The sequence below is a fragment of the Temnothorax americanus genome, unplaced genomic scaffold (genome assembly GCF_048541705.1).
Source record: "Temnothorax americanus isolate GAGA-0224 unplaced genomic scaffold, ASM4854170v1 Scaffold5, whole genome shotgun sequence".
NCBI classification, from domain to species: domain Eukaryota; kingdom Metazoa; phylum Arthropoda; class Insecta; order Hymenoptera; family Formicidae; genus Temnothorax; species Temnothorax americanus.
In genome coordinates, this window is record NW_027509657.1 from 6,779,631 (window position 1) to 6,796,289 (window position 16,659).

At 43.6% G+C, this 16,659-nt stretch overlaps 2 protein-coding genes across 15 annotated transcripts in view; one reads left to right on the forward strand and one right to left on the reverse strand.

Moving 5' to 3' along the window:
* Prx6a (Peroxiredoxin 6a) lies at positions 1–1,818 on the forward strand. Its single transcript, XM_077418364.1, has 5 exons — positions 1–209; positions 792–948; positions 1,078–1,298; positions 1,374–1,446; positions 1,579–1,818. Exons 1-5 carry the CDS (start codon positions 124–126, stop codon positions 1,711–1,713), a joined length of 672 nt encoding a protein of 223 aa, XP_077274490.1. The 5' UTR covers positions 1–123; the 3' UTR covers positions 1,714–1,818.
* Positions 1,471–16,659, reverse strand: part of Kis (chromodomain helicase DNA binding protein kismet) — a 26,676-nt gene continuing 11,487 nt past the window's right edge. For 7 of the 14 annotated variants that reach the window (XM_077418329.1, XM_077418335.1, XM_077418332.1 and 4 more), the window contains exons 4-20: positions 15,875–16,281; positions 15,437–15,793; positions 15,054–15,348; positions 14,452–14,964; positions 14,091–14,315; positions 13,644–13,960; positions 11,413–13,569; positions 11,033–11,122; positions 10,137–10,334; positions 9,043–9,475; positions 8,678–8,963; positions 7,286–8,544; positions 6,845–7,088; positions 6,458–6,734; positions 6,225–6,369; positions 5,390–6,130; positions 1,471–4,885 (exon numbers count right to left, since the gene is read on the reverse strand). In XM_077418329.1, coding sequence (XP_077274455.1) covers positions 2,876–4,885; positions 5,390–6,130; positions 6,225–6,369; positions 6,458–6,734; positions 6,845–7,088; positions 7,286–8,544; positions 8,678–8,963; positions 9,043–9,475; positions 10,137–10,334; positions 11,033–11,122; positions 11,413–13,569; positions 13,644–13,960; positions 14,091–14,315; positions 14,452–14,964; positions 15,054–15,348; positions 15,437–15,793; positions 15,875–16,281 — 9,954 coding nt within the window. In that variant the 3' untranslated portion in view covers positions 1,471–2,875. The remainder of the gene's footprint in view (positions 4,886–5,389; positions 6,131–6,224; positions 6,370–6,457; positions 6,735–6,844; positions 7,089–7,285; positions 8,545–8,677; positions 8,964–9,042; positions 9,476–10,136; positions 10,335–11,032; positions 11,123–11,412; positions 13,570–13,643; positions 13,961–14,090; positions 14,316–14,451; positions 14,965–15,053; positions 15,349–15,436; positions 15,794–15,874; positions 16,282–16,659) is intronic. The other 7 variants (XM_077418340.1, XM_077418336.1, XM_077418338.1 and 4 more) reach the window with 7 other exon arrangements.

Genomic DNA, 16,659 nt, shown 5'->3' on the forward strand with positions numbered 1-16,659 from the left:
AGTTCGATGCAGTTTGCAGTTAGCAGTTGGATGTTGGATGAACGCGTGCTCGTGGAACGGAGGGATCGGCGATACACTTTGATCGTTTTATTGTAAAGTTGCACATTTCGCAAACGGGACACGATGGTTTTACTCGGAGAGGTGTTTCCGGACTTCACAGCGGACACCCAGATGGGCACGATCAGATATCACGAGTGGCTGGGCGATTCGTAAGATATCCTGCAATGTACCTAGTCGCGACCCAGTTAGATTTCGCTAACACGTGATTGTGGGATAAAAAAATTAAGATAGTAATTAAAAAAATGGCTATGCACGCCATCGCGTACCTTCAACATTAGGAGTGCGCTCCGTTTCACGCACGATGCGCGTAATGCATCATTTATCCTTGATCAACATTCGATGAGCAACAAGGGTAAATGTTGCATTTTGCGCATCGTGCGTGAAACGGAATGTACCCTAGATATGCTCGAAATAATTATAAACAAAAATACTTGAGATACTTCGTTCATTTTTTGTTGTGATTTGTCACGCGATGTATACACTAACTAATATGAATTTCAGTGTCTTGTGTATAATTTACACATATTTTGATTACATATATATATATATATATATATATATATATATATATATGGAGGGGTAAAAAAACCACAGTATCAAATTTTTAAAAATATTTTCTCGTGTGCACAGATGCAATCTGTACAATATATAAATTCCATCTATGCACACGAGAAAAAAAAATATATAAGACATATATAATTAATAAAAATTAATAAATACAAATTATACAGGTGGGGTATCCTATTTTCCCATCCCAACGACTTCACTCCAGTATGCACGACCGAATTGGCGCGAGTTGTAAAACTAATGCCTGAATTCAAGAGATTGGGTGTGAAAGTAATCGCATTGTCTTGTAATTCTGTCAACTCCCATCGTAAATGGATAGAGGTTTGCTAACAATCCATTTTTTTTCTGCAGCTAAACGTGGCGCTAGATTTCAATTTGATCAAATTTAATATTAAAATGAATTTTTCTCATAGATTCATATTGGTATTAAAACAAAAAACACTCTTCTAGGATATAAAGAATTACGCCGAGGTGACGGACGAAGAATTTCCATATCCGATAATAGAGGATCAAGCCAGGAAGCTTGCCACATCGTTGGGAATGTTGGATCCCGCGGAGATCGACAGCCGGACTGGATTACCCATGTCGGCGCGAGCTGTGTTCATAATCGACCCGGCTAAGAAGATGCGACTGTCAATTTTATACCCAGCTACGACTGGCCGCAATTTCGAGTAAGAACCCTTTCGCAAAGCGTCTCTTATCGCTCGTTCGTATAAGCCACTAAAATTTCGTTCTTTAAATTACAGCGAAATAATAAGGGTAATTGAATCTCTTCAGCTCACGCAAAAGTACAAAGTGGCGACTCCTGTAGACTGGAGGGTAGGTTGGAAAAAAAAAATTCACTTAAAGATTCTCAGAGATATTGATTTTTCCGCTGTTTATAATTAAATATCGGGCATTAAATATCGCGTTGATTTTTACATGTATTTTACACGTTATATGATATTTTAGAAGGGGGACGACGTAATGATCGATCCGAGTGTGTCGGACAGCGAAGCTAAAGCTTCCTATAACAGTATCAAGACTGTGATGTTGCCTTCCGGCAGGACGTATATGCGTATTGTGCCACAACCTATAGATGCGTAAAAGAAAATTTCCGTGTACAAAAGGATTCTAATAAAAGTTCAAGCTGCACAGATCGTATGGAGCTTCGTTCGCATAAAATATATGAATATTATTTTATAAAATCAACCGTATTTCTTTATTACTTTCGACCATCTAAATAAAGACGCAGCATTCTGCATCTTTATTTAAATAATTTCCTCTACTTTCAAGATCATGTTAGATTAATTTAATAATATTTTTTTTCTCACATGTACGTTGATTGATATAAAATAAGAGATTCGAATCCTTGGTATTTGCAAACAACAAAAGAAGCTGTTTATTGTTTCACCTAATGTAATTAAAAGTACACTGCATTATATACATTTTTCTTTTCCAAGTACACGATTGCTTACTGTCTCTATAGGCGTAATTGTATATAATATTTACATTTTTCCTTCTTTTTTTTTTATTAAGTTATTACTGTAGTTATTTTTTTCTCTACATTACGATTATATTCCGTCTTGCGTTCCTTGCTTGTAAATTGCTTTATGCGCAGTAGCGAGTACACAATTTTATAATATATATATATGTATATATATATTTTTATATAAAACAGTCCCTGGTCAAAACCAATAAGAGATAGTAGATAATAAATTTAACAAAACTATACCTTTATTATTGTATCATAATTACGCAATTAAAAATTAATTACTACACAAAGTATCGAGTGATAAAATACTATCGCAGCTTTCGTATTTAAGAGATTTCCTCTCTTTTTTTTTTGTTTCAATTCAATAAACGTGCACTGTCACACACACTGTCCAATGATTAACAATACATCTCCCACGAATTGGAGGGAGTCCCATTTATTCACACGTTTTTTATCATCCAAGACCCGAACCGAAGGCTACGGTAGATTCTACCACAATGTCTGTAGCCCCCTTTCGATGCACTCGCATTTCTCGTCGCGATTCATTTAGAAACAACACCTTACACTTCCGCGCTTGCTAGCGTCGAACAGGGAATTATCTACATACAGATCTTCGTTGTGCGAGCAGTGTCAAATCAGGGAGTAGAAAAAGAAAACGTGGACCCCCGCGGCCGGTCCATCGAGTTCCTTTCGTCGGATCGTCCGTCAGGGCGCTTTCGGTGTGGTTGTCGGTGCTTATCGTTTCGCGACAGCAGTCCGACGAGACCTCGTGACTCACTCGCCGGCCACGTGTCCGTCCTGCTGCTGCTGCTGCTGCTCGGAGTGCTGCATCTCACCCTCCATTCGCGCCTGTCGTTCCGCAGCCGCCCGAGCCTGTCTACCGGCGCTCGAACGAAGATTCTTACGCTCCGGCGGTGGTTCCACGCTCATTCGTTTGCCGCTACGTGCCTTCTTTGGCGCCGCCTTGGTACCGCCCTTGCCATCCTCCTCCGCTTCTGGAGCGGCGACTTTACCGCTGTCGCTCTTCGCGCCGGCGGTATTCTGCGTCGATGGCGACGACGTCGTAGTTGTCGTTGCTTCGTTCGCATCCTTCTTGGCCGTGTTCGCTTCCACGGACGGGACGCTGGATGCCTCCTCCTGCGAAGATGCGGGCTGTTGCGTTGCTTTCGTCGGAGTTGTCGGCGACGGTCTCGTGACCGCTTCGATCTCCACCGTCGGCATTTCGCTACTCGACGCGGTCGATTTCGTGCTCGTGTCCATTTCGATGCGGGCCTTTTTCGCAACGGGTTCCAAGGTGACCTCGAGTGGCGGTGGCGCCGACGGCGTCGATCGTTGTTGCTGTTGATGCTGCTGGTCAGAATTTTGATTGCTGTCCGTATTGCTGCGGTTTTTACTGGACGGCTTCTCGGATCTTGGAGCGTCGTCGATGTTCCGCGTAACCAGTTCGGCGCTAGTCCTGCTTAAATGCTCCAGAGCCTCTTTCATCTCTTGCTCCTTGCTCTTCCGCTCGGTCTTCTTCTCCGACAGATCCGCCGCTACCACGTCGGTATGTTCCGTTATCGCTGTTTCTCGCTTCTCGTGTGGCTGCTGCGACTGCGACTGCGACTGCTGTTGCTGTTGCAGTTGCTGCTGATGCTGCTGCTCGGCGCGGCGTCTCTCCTCACTGCCGTGCAACGCCGCCATATCCGTGTATTGTTGCAGAGTCACGGCTGGATCCACCTGATATCTAGACGACTTCTTCTCGGGCTCCTTCCGTTTTGTTGTCGACGACGACGACGATGACGAGGATGTCGAGGATTCCGGTGCGGCCTCACGCTGTCTAGAGGAACTGCTAGACGAGGTGGGCTTGCGCACCGTGGAGGCGGTAGATGTCGGTGGATTCAGCAGACCACATTGGGCGAGACTCTCGTAGGCCGACGACACGCCGCTAGACTGCATGGAGAACGGATTCAGGCCGCTTAGGGTTAGCGGCGTGTAGAGAAGGCTGGGATTCGTGAAGAGAAATGGGAACGGTGAGGGAGTCGGCATACTCGCGGACGAAACAGCAGACAAAGTCGACGGACCACCGCTCGAAGATTTGCTGGTCGTTGGCTGATCCAATTTGCTACTGCGCGATTTACTACTACTGCCGCCACCGCCACCTCCACCACTGCCGCTCATGCTCGAAGAGCAGGTGTTCTTGCTGCTATTGCCAGCCGCTGAACTCACAATTGGATTATTCGCGTCCGCAGCTGCCGCCGCCGCTGCCGCCGCTGCGCTGCTGGTTGCTGCTTGAGCGTTCAATGCCGCCTCCATGCCCGCTAACGACGGTAGACCCAGTCCGGCCAGATTGGCGAACAGCGAATTCGTTAGGCTCATGTTGCCCAAGTTGCCGAGGTTGCCGAGGTTACCGAGGCCGCCAAGCGCGCCCAGGTTCGTGAGACCGCCGAATGGCATCAGCAGCGGATTCTTCGGGTCGAAATTGCCGAGCGATAGGCCCGACAAGAGAGAGTTATTTAAATTGCCGAGCGGGAAGTTGAGACCAGACGCCATTGACGTGGCCGCCAGATTAGCGGTATTCGCAGACTGCTGACTCGTAGGGCTGGGCATCATGGGCGGTCTGCCCGGACTCTTGCCCTTATTCACGCTGCTGCGCTCATTACCCGATAGTCTCTTCTGCAGATCATGCGGAAGATTGCCGCGTTCCTTCACAAGTTCCGCCCACTTCGGATCAACATCGAACATTGGGTTCTCCATTAGCCATGTTCCGAGTCGTTTCAACTGAGGCGCTTTACTTCCGGTTACCTAAAGAATAAAAACTTAGCTTTAGTAATCGAATTTAGAGTTCAGAAGATTTAACTTTTCTCTTCGTAAAAGTAATAGGAAATAAATAATTCTATAAATCTTTACAATTGTTTGATTTAAAAAAGACATTATATTTAAAAGACAGCGATATGTCTAAAACTGTTCGAAATATAAGATTCTTTATCGATAGATGTTCTATAATGGTAAAATAAATAAAAGTTGTATATCATTCCAAAATAGTTAGCATATCAAAATATGCTAAATAACAATTAACTAATATAAATAAAAGTTATTACATTATATAAATTTTAAACAGTAGTACCTACTAAAAAATTCAATTAATTTATTTAATTTATCTAGACTTGAGAGAGAGAGAGAGAGAGAGAGAGAGAGAGAGAGAGAGATAGAAAGGCAATTTTCACAAATTTTAGAGTCCACACAAGATATAATAAAAATCTGTCATTGTTGCTATTTAAAAATAAGTGTTATTCTGAATTAGCATACCTTCTTGCCAGTTAATCGGTTGATAACAGCAACATTCTCCTCACCGGTGAGTTTCTTCCAATCCAACAAGGACGGATCGACGCGCGGCCTGCGTCGTCGAGGGGCATTTAAATATTCTGCACTCAATTGCTCCGACATCGCACTTTGCTCTGCCAGCCACTTGTTCACCTTCGCCTCGTGCGAAAATGAGCCGATCTTGGACGAGTACTCGGCGACTTTGTTGATGTCCGCGATCATTGCCTCGTAACTCTTTCGGTGACTGCTGCTCGAGGAAGACGGGTGCGCCGAATTAAACGCCTGCTGTTGTTGTTGTTGTTGTTGTTGTTGTTGTTGTTGTTGCTGCTGCTGTTGCTGCTGCTGTTGATGCTGCTGCTGTTGATGCTGCTGTTTCTTCAATTCACGATTTTGCTGCTCGGCCTGAGCCAGCAAAGCGGAGAAGGTATCTTTGTGCGAATGCAATGATGGCGGCGGTAAAACGGATGTAGAGGAACTCGAAGCTCGAGAAGACGGAATCGATGTAACGGTAATAGAGAACGGTTTCTGGACACTGGAGGTTGGGGGATTGGGAAGACCGATCGGCGCTGATGTCGGAGTGACGGTCACGTTGGGCGTAATCGTATTCTTCTTGCCGTGCTCGAGATAATGACCACTCTGTTGCTCCTTCGCGGCACTCAATCCCAACACTATTTCATCCAACTTCCTGCGCTTTTTTTCCTTCCCAACCACCGGTTCCTCTGTTGGCTGTTGAGAAATATAGAGAGAATTAAATATTTAACAGTTTTAACTGGATGTGTAAAACTGCAAACTTGGGAGTATCTTTAAAAAATGCACTCACGCAAGATTTCCTTTTCATGAGTTTGTCCAGCATACTATCCAATTTCCCTTTATTGCTGCTGACTTGTTTATTCTTGTTTGGCATGGAGAAGTCTTGTACCTCGTTCATCATGTCCTTGTTACTATCAGAGCTTGACTTTGGATATCTAAAATAAATATAATCATTGTAATATTTCTATACAGACATTCACACAATATTAATTATATAATTAGACATTTTATCGAATGTCTTACCCAGCGGATAGATCGATAGGCGTCAAAGTACTCGACGTCCCAGGTATAACGGTTGTTTTCCCCGGAACGGGGTATTTCAAGTCGAAGGGCATATTCGGGGTTCGCGTTTGTTGGTGCGCTGGGGGTGGCTGGACCGGCGTGGAGCGTCGCGATTCCTCGGACTGGGATTCGTCGTTAATCTCCCAAGTGGTTGAGCCAGAGAGGACAACCGGTTTACTGAGAGGTGCGGACGACGGCGCACTTAAGTGACTGCTGTTGAGAAGCGCGTGAAGCTTGGCTGTAAAATAAACGAGAGGCAAATAATCGTACACAATAAATATGTTTAGTTATTAATAATGATAATCAAACGTGTGACCGCGTTATTAGTTTACAAGTGGTTTAAATTACCTCGCTCGGTCTCTACATCTATGGCGATATGCCTCTTGCGTTTCTTTGAAGCAGAGATGTTATTGCCACTCACTATAGATCTGGACACCCCATGATCCGTAGTGATTGTTATCACTTCTGAACATTCTTTCTCGTTTTGCGCAAGCTCCAGCTCCTCGCCGGCACTGAAGTTCACCGACACCGGCCATTCTTTGTGTTCTATCGCGTGCACGATGTGCATTAAACGAGCTTCGATCGCGTGCTCCTAAGAAGCAAAGTCGAATCAATAAGTATAATAAAATTCGAGATGTATAATAAAATACACTAAGCTATGTGTAGCAAAAGTAATTTTTAAAAAGATTAAAATTTCTTTTTTCTTATATTTAATAAATTATATTTTATCCTTTTTTATATCAACGCGCAAATACAAATAAGATATCAAAAGTTAACAAAGAAATATACCTTCGGCCACTTTATTGATGTATTAGTGCAGCCGTGCGCCAAGAGTTGCATCACTGTAGGCTCGTTATTATAATCTGCCTGCTTGTCTCGTAAAACGTACGTATCGATCTGCGGCAGTCGCCCCAACAACGGTTTTATCACCTCTAGGTCCGGGAACATCGCCTTCAATTCCGCGGCCTGGACGCTGCACTTATCCTCGATCTGAGGAACCTTTGCTGCTTTCTCCTTGGTAACGTCCAAACTTTTTGTTTCTTGCGTCTCGACCTCTTCTTTAACCGGTGCGTTATCCGGCTTTACGGTTTTATTATTATCATCTTCGACAGCGGGCTCGGTAGTCTCAGCGCTCTTTTCGACATTTTCGACCTTCTCCTTAATTTCTGCCTCACTTTTTTCGACTGTTTCCGTCGCGACGTCTTGCGCTTGCGACTCGTCCGATTTCTCGGCGGGTTCGGCTTCATGTTTAGCATCTTTTTCCTGAACCTTGTCCTCCTTTTCGAGTTCTACAACAGCAGGACGCTCCGCGCTCTCTGAACTGGCCTCCTTCGCGGTCGTCTCGTCAGCCGACTTGGCAGTGCCTGTCTGATTAGCTTTGGTACTATCGCATTTAACTGGCTCTATCGCTAACTCGCTTTTCTCCTCGCTCTTTACAACGACGTTGTCCACATCCGTTCTCGCAACGGTAGTGATCGTCAACGAACTACTAATGGGTTTCTCTTCGGGTTTAGCCTCCGTTTTGACGATAGTCAATTCCACTTGGCTTTTCTCAGGCTCCGCGTTCTCAGGCTTTTTATCGGCAATACTTTGGTCTTTGTCCTTTTTCGCCCCAACTTTTTCAATCTTTAAAGTTCCCTCGCCTTTCTCGAGTTTCACGAGTATCTCGTCCTTGTCGAACTTCAAGATATCTTCTCTACTCTCGATCTTTATCGCTTTCTCGGATTTGTCTATTACTTTAGGAGTCTGTGTGCTCGCATACATTCCTCTCGCAAGAAGCTTATGAAACGAAAAGTCCGGATCGTTCAGTATAGTTATGTCGGTACGCCCGAGACCATGCTTCGCCGCTCCGAGTAACAATTCCTTGTCGTGTTTCCCCGGCTGCCACCAATCCGGCGTATCTCCTGAGGGTTGGCACAACGAGAGTCGTTCCTCGAGATGCGGATGCGACAGGATCTCTTCGCGAATCTTGCTCAGGAGATCGACGCGATCGAGTATTTGTCTTGCTTTGGCAGGACTCAGCTGATCCACTGGAACATCTGTAAAATCTGCAACGTCAACTAAGTAGAATACTTCACATAAAACCAAAAATCATATTCAATTATATAAATATTATTTATATAATTAATTATATAAATATAATTGAATAGATTTGTAAACAAAATATTAGAAAGAACGCACCTTCCTCTTCGTTCAATTTTGCGTTGCAAACTTTCTTGCACATTGCTCTAAACGACATGTAGTAGTCCGTGAGATCGTTGTCCGTCTTCTTGTCAAATCGAGCGATACTCTTGAACTTGGTCCAGTCGTACTGGGCCTTCTTCCTGTCGTAATTGACGCCGTACGTAGACACCACCCGCAAGAACTCGCTCTCCTCGCGGCGGGTCCACTTCGCCTTTTGTTCCTCGATACGAGTACGTTCACGTTCCTTCACTATGGCCTCCATTTTTTCTCTTTTCTCCATCTTCTGTGAATGCGACATTAGGCTCAAATATCGCACAGTTGCTTAAAATAAATAATAGAGTTTAATGCTAATAAAAACATACACTGACCAAGAGATACATCGCTAATTGTTGCAAATCCCATCCTTGCATATTCAAGGGCGGTTCGTGCATCATACTGGTATGATTTATAGAAGCGGTTTCGCCCTCCATTCCCATCTTTCCGGCTTTCGGAATAACTTTAATGTCCTCCTTTTTATTAACGCTTCGTTGATAGGAGGATATCACGCGACGCAGTCGTGTATTAAGATCTACCACAGACGGCCAAGTCTTCTCGTCATCCGGGAGAAGACCGTCGTTGCCATCATGACTGCTGCTGGCCTCCGGTATCGGCGTATCCGCTTTACTCGAGATAGCAGGGGAATCCGCCGGTGTTTCTCGGCTGAATTTGTCAGAGTCCTTCGAGTCTTTCGTCATTCCGGGAGACTCGCCATCATCCACATCGTTCTCCAGACTGTTATCGTCTCTGCTGCTGCTGCTGAAATTTTGGTAACAGTCACAGGATGAGGATAATGTCTAATGTTCCAGTTGTTCTCTTTCAATAAAACAAACAAGACGTTTGTTCGTTGCGCATGTACGTATGTAATAAACTTTGAAATTATTTTACACGATATATTCCCGTCTAAATTTTGGATGGTGTCTATTGATTCAATTTATCGTTGCCTCTCTCGATGTTTCGTAACGTCAGCTATAAATAGATAGGCAGCAAAGTTAGATGATCTATTTTAATGCGCGCAGCTTTTTCATACGCGTATACGATAAAGTATTTCTGACAGAAAAGAAGATGCCATGTTCTCAATGTCGTAGTTCCAATTGAATTCTCTTTCTTCGTAATTTTTGCCGTATGCGCACAGCACTCGCACATCTATAATGTTCCGCGAGGAGGATATCGAAAGACGTTAGAGAGCGAAAGCTAAAGTCACTAAAGTGAACATTATATACGCTATTCTATTGCTGAAAATAAAAGCTATATGACCGTACAAGCGTATATATATAATATAATAATATATATAGAAAGCGGTGCAAGCGGCATAAGTGTTAGGACAGTTAGGCAAGGCATAAAGAAGACGAAAGAAAGAGAGAAAAGAGAGAGATGAACAAATAACGAGTATAAAGAAAAAAAATGCTAAGGTACTCACTCGGCGGTACTCTTGTTCTGAGAGTTCTGGAAAGGGGGAGGACAGCTTGTAATGAAAGAAAGCGCGGGGTCAGTCCTCATCTGGTCGTAATTCTCATAGCCGTGTTTGTAGCAGCCGACTATTAAGGATTTATCTGCTGTCGAGTCCCACCATTTCGCCGGTCGTTCCGTCAACTGTGGAGGGTCTATCGGCAACGCACTGCAGGGCGGTTTCGAATTTACAAAGTTTGCCAATTTATTTGCGTGCCGATACCAGTGTGTGTTCATTAATTTAATAAAGGGACAATTTTAGTTAATAAATTTACAAGGGGATCTCTTTCAAGGGAGGTCTCCTTTCGCAGCGGCGCGGGATTTTTCTTTTTCGTACGAAATTTCAGAAAGATAATACAACACGACACACAAAATATCTGGATTCCCCCCTCCCGTTCTTCGAAATTTTAAAACCACACGTTTCCGATTATCTCCCTTCGATTACAGTGCACTACTTAACGACAAGTCCTATGGCTTACCACTCTGTTGCAGAAATTCAATCATCCTCGCGACAGTTTTACCAAGAGCGTCTCTCTCTCGTAGCGATTCGCGGGAGCACGTGTATATATGTTAACGTATTGATACGTGCATACAGGATGGGAAATAAAAACGATTTCATATTAGTAGCGTAGGGTAAAAAAAACGAACTTGGTAGTTGTTCTGCAGAGCTACGTGGACCAACGCGGATCCGGGCTCTATGAGCATTCCTCATACAGGTATAGCTCCCAGGATATCAACAAATACATCGCACATGCAACTATGCTAAGCTCCGTGGTAAGCACATATGTGAGTATACACGAATTCGTGATATAAATGGTAGTCTATGGTATGACAAAGCGTGAAAGGAGAACAACGGCGCGGACTCACCTGACGTGAACGCCATCGGATATGTGCTGGACCAGGTCGCCGATGATCTCGTGTTTGATGTAATACAACATTCGTACGCGCAACAGTACTCTGTAAGATAAAGGATAATCGATCAAATTCTCCGAATAAAAATTAATAAAAGATTGAGGAATTGAATAAATAGCAATGTGTCGTTGCACTCAACAGCTTTATGTAATTAAAAAGAAGACACAAACTTGAGATTTAAAATGATCAATTAAAACAGAAGAGCAAAAAGAAGACGAATATTTATACTCGCGATCGTTCATAATACTGTCATTTAGAAGAAAAATTTCGCGTAAGCTGACTTAACCGGCTATCCGTATTCAAACACCTCGCAATTTACATCTATCTATATTTACTTATTGGCGTGTCGACTGAGATGCTTCCTGTAGTTGCTCTCGAGAAAGATGTCCCCATCGAATTTTTCCGCGTTGCTCCAATGATTGGGATCGCTCGGTCCGCCGTTGATGACTGATCCCCGGGTCTCTCGGCCCTCGCGGACACGGCCCTTCTTCTTCTGCCGGCTGTTCCTGCCGCCGGTGTTCACCGAGACGCTCTTCACCTTCTCGCCGTTCTCGATGGGCGTGATGAGATCCCAGATGAAGCTACGGATCTTCTCGTCGCCGCGATAATAGCGCAGGCAGTAAAGCAGAATGACGCGAGCGCAATCCTCAACGTCGACCTCGCGCCAACCGCGACGGAACTGGCTGTGCTGCAGAATCTCATCCCAGCGGCCCCAGCCGAACGTCAGCAGTCCGCGCTCGACCTTGAAACATTCGCTGCGCGCCCAACTGCCGTACACCACCTCGCCTTCGCGCGGCACGTACTCGTCATAAAACTTGCGCGTCTTCTTGCCGAACTTGTCGCGCCGTTTCTTGCTCCTGCCGGACAGGCCGATGCTCGTGTCGTCATCGCTGTTCTCGTCCGAGCTGTCTAATTCGGACATATCAACCACCGACTCGTCGTGACCGTAACGCTTAATTTGCGTCCTTCGCCGGGGTTCGGATATCACCAGCTCGTCCTCCTCCTTCTTCTCCGTAGTATCGATCTCTGCCTTCTTCGCCCATTTCTTCCAGAAGTCGGGATCATCTATGTTGATGTCCGACCGGTTCGACGAGCATGCGAAGCTCGCCTTCGAAAACGTCGAGCCCTTTTCTGCTTCTATAGTAATAATCTGAGTTCTTCGCTCAAGTATCTGTTCGATATCCTCCTCGCAGAACTTGTCGCCTGCATTGTCATCATCCATGATAGCGCCGTAAGCGCCCTTCTTCAGTAGATCTTCTATCTCCTTCTTTGTCAACTGTTTATTGCTGGGATCTTTGCCACCTTGACTGGTATTCATGGATTGCAGGATCGCTTTATCGAGCCCCAACTTCAGAGATGCCTTGTCGAACATTTCTCGCTCGTATGTGTTGCGGCAGAGCAAACGATACACTTTGACCATCTTCTGCTGCCCAATTCGATGACAACGAGCTTGAGCCTGTAAATCATTCTGCGGATTCCAATCGCTATCGTAAATGATGACGGTGTCAGCTGCAGTTAGATTAATGCCGAGTCCACCTGCTTTAGTGCAGAGCAAGAAGACGAACCGATCCGAATCGGGTTTACTGTAACGATCGATTGCGGCCTGTCGCAGATTTCCGCGAATTCGACCGTCAATTCTTTCGTACGGATACTTTTTATACAACAGATAATCTTCGAGTAGATCCAGACATTTCACCATCTGGCTAAATACCAAGACTCGATGACCACTGGCTTTCAGTTTCGGCAGCAACTTGTCGATCAGGACCATCTTTCCGGAGCTGTTCACCAGGGCGTGAAAATACGCCTCGGAATCTTCTTTCTCGCCGGTCTTGTAATCCAACTGTATCTGATCCTCGGCACCATTTAACAAGAACGGATGGATGCAACACTTCCTCAATTCCATCATCGTGTTCATGAGATTCGGAATGTTGGCCGACGTGGTACCCTTCGCGAGAAACGAGAAGTTTCTCTCGAGAATGCCGCGGTAATACTTCTTTTGTATATTAGTCAGTTCCACCTCGACGACGGTCTCCTCCTTTGGCGCCAGCGATTTCTCTACATCTTCCTTCAAACGACGTAGCATCATCGGTTTCAAGAGAAGTTGCAGCTTTTGCACTTCGCCTTCGCTGCTCAGATTACCGAATTCTTTCAGGAATGCTTCGTTACTCGCAAACTGTTGCGGTTCGAGGAAATTCAACAAAGAAAATAGCTCGTTAACGTTATTTTGCAACGGTGTACCCGACAAAAGTACTCTGTGCTCCAGGTTCAATTGTCTGAGACCTTCGAGAAGCTTACAATTTCGGTTCTTTAATCGATGAGCTTCGTCTATGACGCAGAGTCTCCAATTGTATCCACGTAGCTCATTAAAGTCTGTTATAATGATCTCAAACGTCGTTATCAACACGTTGAATTTTACTAAATCTTTGATTTGCTGTCCCTTTTCGTTCTTGTAATAAACTTCGTATTCCTGGAGCATGGTACGACTCGCCGCACTGTAATTTAAATTTATATCAGTGACAATTCAGTCTGTCTTTGCATATAAACAAAATTGCTTTAATATACTTACGATCCGTGATATACCACGACGTTCATGTCGGTCCAGCTTTCAAATTCTCGCTGCCAATTTGGAATGGTCGACAACGGAGCTATGATCAAGAATGGTCCGCGAATTCCGTATTTATAGACCGCATCCACGAATGTCAGAGACTGAATCGTCTTTCCCAAGCCCATCTCATCGGCGAGAATACAATTGTGTCCGTTGTACCATGAAAATAGCAGCCAGTTCAACCCTTCCAATTGATATGGTCTTAAAATGTTATTATTCTTGTAAACTGGTGATTCTTCTAACTTCACCCAGGCTGTAGCATTCGGCTTTTTTTTCGGCTGGAACAGCACAAAGATTATATACTTGAGAATTTATATACAAGATAAATAAAACAATAAATTCTCGAATATATGCAATCTTAAATTTTGTTTAAAATGTAAGTAAAAATTAATTGTATATAGAATATACCTTCCACTGTTCCTTTGGGGGCACCTTATTGAATTTTACGAATTGGGCTATTTTCTCAGGATCAACGTCTTCTTCTAATTCCCAAGTAGAGTCTTCGTACTGCAGAGATCGCCATTTGACCAAGAAGTGTCGAACCGTTTCTCCAGTAGTCGGATCTGTGTGAGTTGCTTCATCTAAGACCCGATCAACTTCGACAAAATCTGGATTGAAGGGATCATCTTCGGGCTAAAAAAAAAAAAAAAAAAAAAATTCATAAAATAGAAAGTTTTTAGGTGTTTTATGTTGATCTTTAACACACGCAACCATTATATTATAGCGGTATATTATATATTCATTAGTTAAGATAACAAACATTAAGTACATTTTCGAAAATATTGGTGTTTTGTTGTTGCTTCTGCTTGAATCTTTTCAGTTTAGCTTGGATACGCTTATCTCCTTTATACATTTCCTCTTCCGTTCTCCACTCGCAATGCAAATACGAAAAATTTCGATATTTAACAAAATATTCCTCTACTTCGATGAACTGTGGCTTTGTCTCGACAACAGCGGTAGCCTCGACAACGGCTGGTTTCGAATCCGTAGGAGATTCTTCCGGTTTCTTTGCATCCTCCTTTTTCACACCATCAGTTTCACTCTTCTCTTCATCTTCGGTTGCATCTTCAGTTTTCGCTTCTTTCCCGGTATCTTCCGTACTTTCTTTTTTCACGGATTCGTCAGATGTCGCATCTTTGTTCTCAGCAGATTCTTCTTTATCCGCGTCTCCATTCTTTTCCGGAGACGCTTCTACCTTGGGTATCACGGGCTTAACTTCTCTCTTTCCCATTCGAGAACATAAAATATGTTGCACAACCATAGAATCCTCATCCGTAGTGTTCTACAAAATAAAAAAATATAATTTAAGAGAATGTTGAAACAATCTTTACAGAAACCTTAGAAGAACTTAGCAATCTAAAAGATACATACAATGTATACGAAGTTGGGTTTGTTAGGCCCGACTTCGCCGCCCTCACCACCTTCCTTCTTAGCGGCAGCAGGCTTTGAAGCGTTTGCACCTTCCACTTTTTTCGAGAGTTGAGCTTCTTGCATAGGAACATCATCGTCAGAGAATCGCAACATCACGTCGTCTACGTACTTCTTGCGATGAGTGTTTCTTGCGGAACGTCGCTTATTTACATCGTCGCCAGCTTCCGGTGATGGCGGAGGCGTTGCCGCTAGTTCCTCGCCGTCAGAATCAGGAGCAATGCGACTCTTGCGTTTTCTGTAAAAAATAATAAAGTTTAATAGTAATTTGTATGTGCTAATCATTATGAAATATTTGTGATCAATAAAACAATGTTATTACTTACTTAGAACTTCTAGAACTTTTCCCTCCAGATGATTTGCCGGTACTCGATCGTTTCCTAGCTGCAGATTTCTTTTTACCGCCGCTCGAATTTTCAGTGGTCGCAGTAGCCGCTTCTGAGTTTTCCTCTTTCTTTTCTCCTTCCGTAACATCCTCCGTCCCAGTTTTTTCCTTGCCTTCTTCCTTTACGTCGGATAATAGAGGTTCATTGGTGGAAGAATCCACTTGCTCCTGATCACCCTGTATGGACGATTCACAGACCTTCGTCTCGGCGTCCTTAACAGCACTGGAATCCGTAACGGTAGTTTCTTCGTTTTCGCGTACGACTTCATCATCAGCGGACTCAGATTGATTAGTTTTTCTATAAGAATAATAGTACATACAACACTATTTTATAACATACGAATAATATACGAATAATATACTTTCTCTTCATACTTACTTCCTGTTACGCTTTGTGGATTCTTTGTCTTTGTCTTTATCCTTATTCCTCTTCCTCGCCACTTTTGGCGATTTCGGTTCCTTGGGTGGTTTTGGTTCCTTCTTAGGTTTCGGCTCTTTGGGCTCTTTAGGTTCCTTCGGTTTGCGTGGTTTTCGAGGCGATCGTGATTTTCTACCCTTATTCCATTCTTCCTCCATATCCCCGGAAGACGGCTTAATATCTTCCGAATCTGCAGCACTGTCTACTATATTGCTGCTATCACCTGGAGTGACTTTATTGTCCGACAAAGGTTGCTCAGGTTGCTGAATGGCAGTGGTAGGCGCAGATGCCTCTTTATCTGCTTTTTTACGACTTTTCTTTGTTCGCGGCGTTCCTTTACTGCGACCGCGTCCGGTAGTACTGGAGACCTATTTTTATATAATATTTGATAGATTACAAAGATAGATTACAACATAAAATGTATGTTTATTATGTGTAATCTCGCATGTCACACATGCCTTTATCAGTTTTCTTCAATTTCATGTTGAGTTACTCTGATTTAGTAGTGACTTTATTAATTTTCTTCAATTTCATGTTGAGTTACTCCGATTTAGTAAATGGTATTTTTATCGCATTGGAAAAACTATTATTAGTAATTTGAGATATGTATTCTAGACAAAATATTTCTTTTAAACACTTAATATCATCTTCATCTCTTGACAAGGAAATTATACACTTTAGTTGTTTTTAAATACACAATCCAAAGTAAACAAAGTAAAAAACCGAGATTGTTTTGTGTCATACTT

Excerpts from the sequence above, each read along its gene's own strand:
- Prx6a (XM_077418364.1), top strand. The coding sequence starts at position 124 with ATGGTTTTACTCGGAGAGGTGTTTCCGGACTTCACAGCGGACACCCAG. Across the intron at positions 210-791 it reads CACGAGTGGCTGGGCGATTC|GTGGGGTATCCTATTTTCCC; the intron begins GTAAGATATCCT and ends CAAATTATACAG. Across the intron at positions 1,299-1,373 it reads ACGACTGGCCGCAATTTCGA|CGAAATAATAAGGGTAATTG; the intron begins GTAAGAACCCTT and ends TTTAAATTACAG.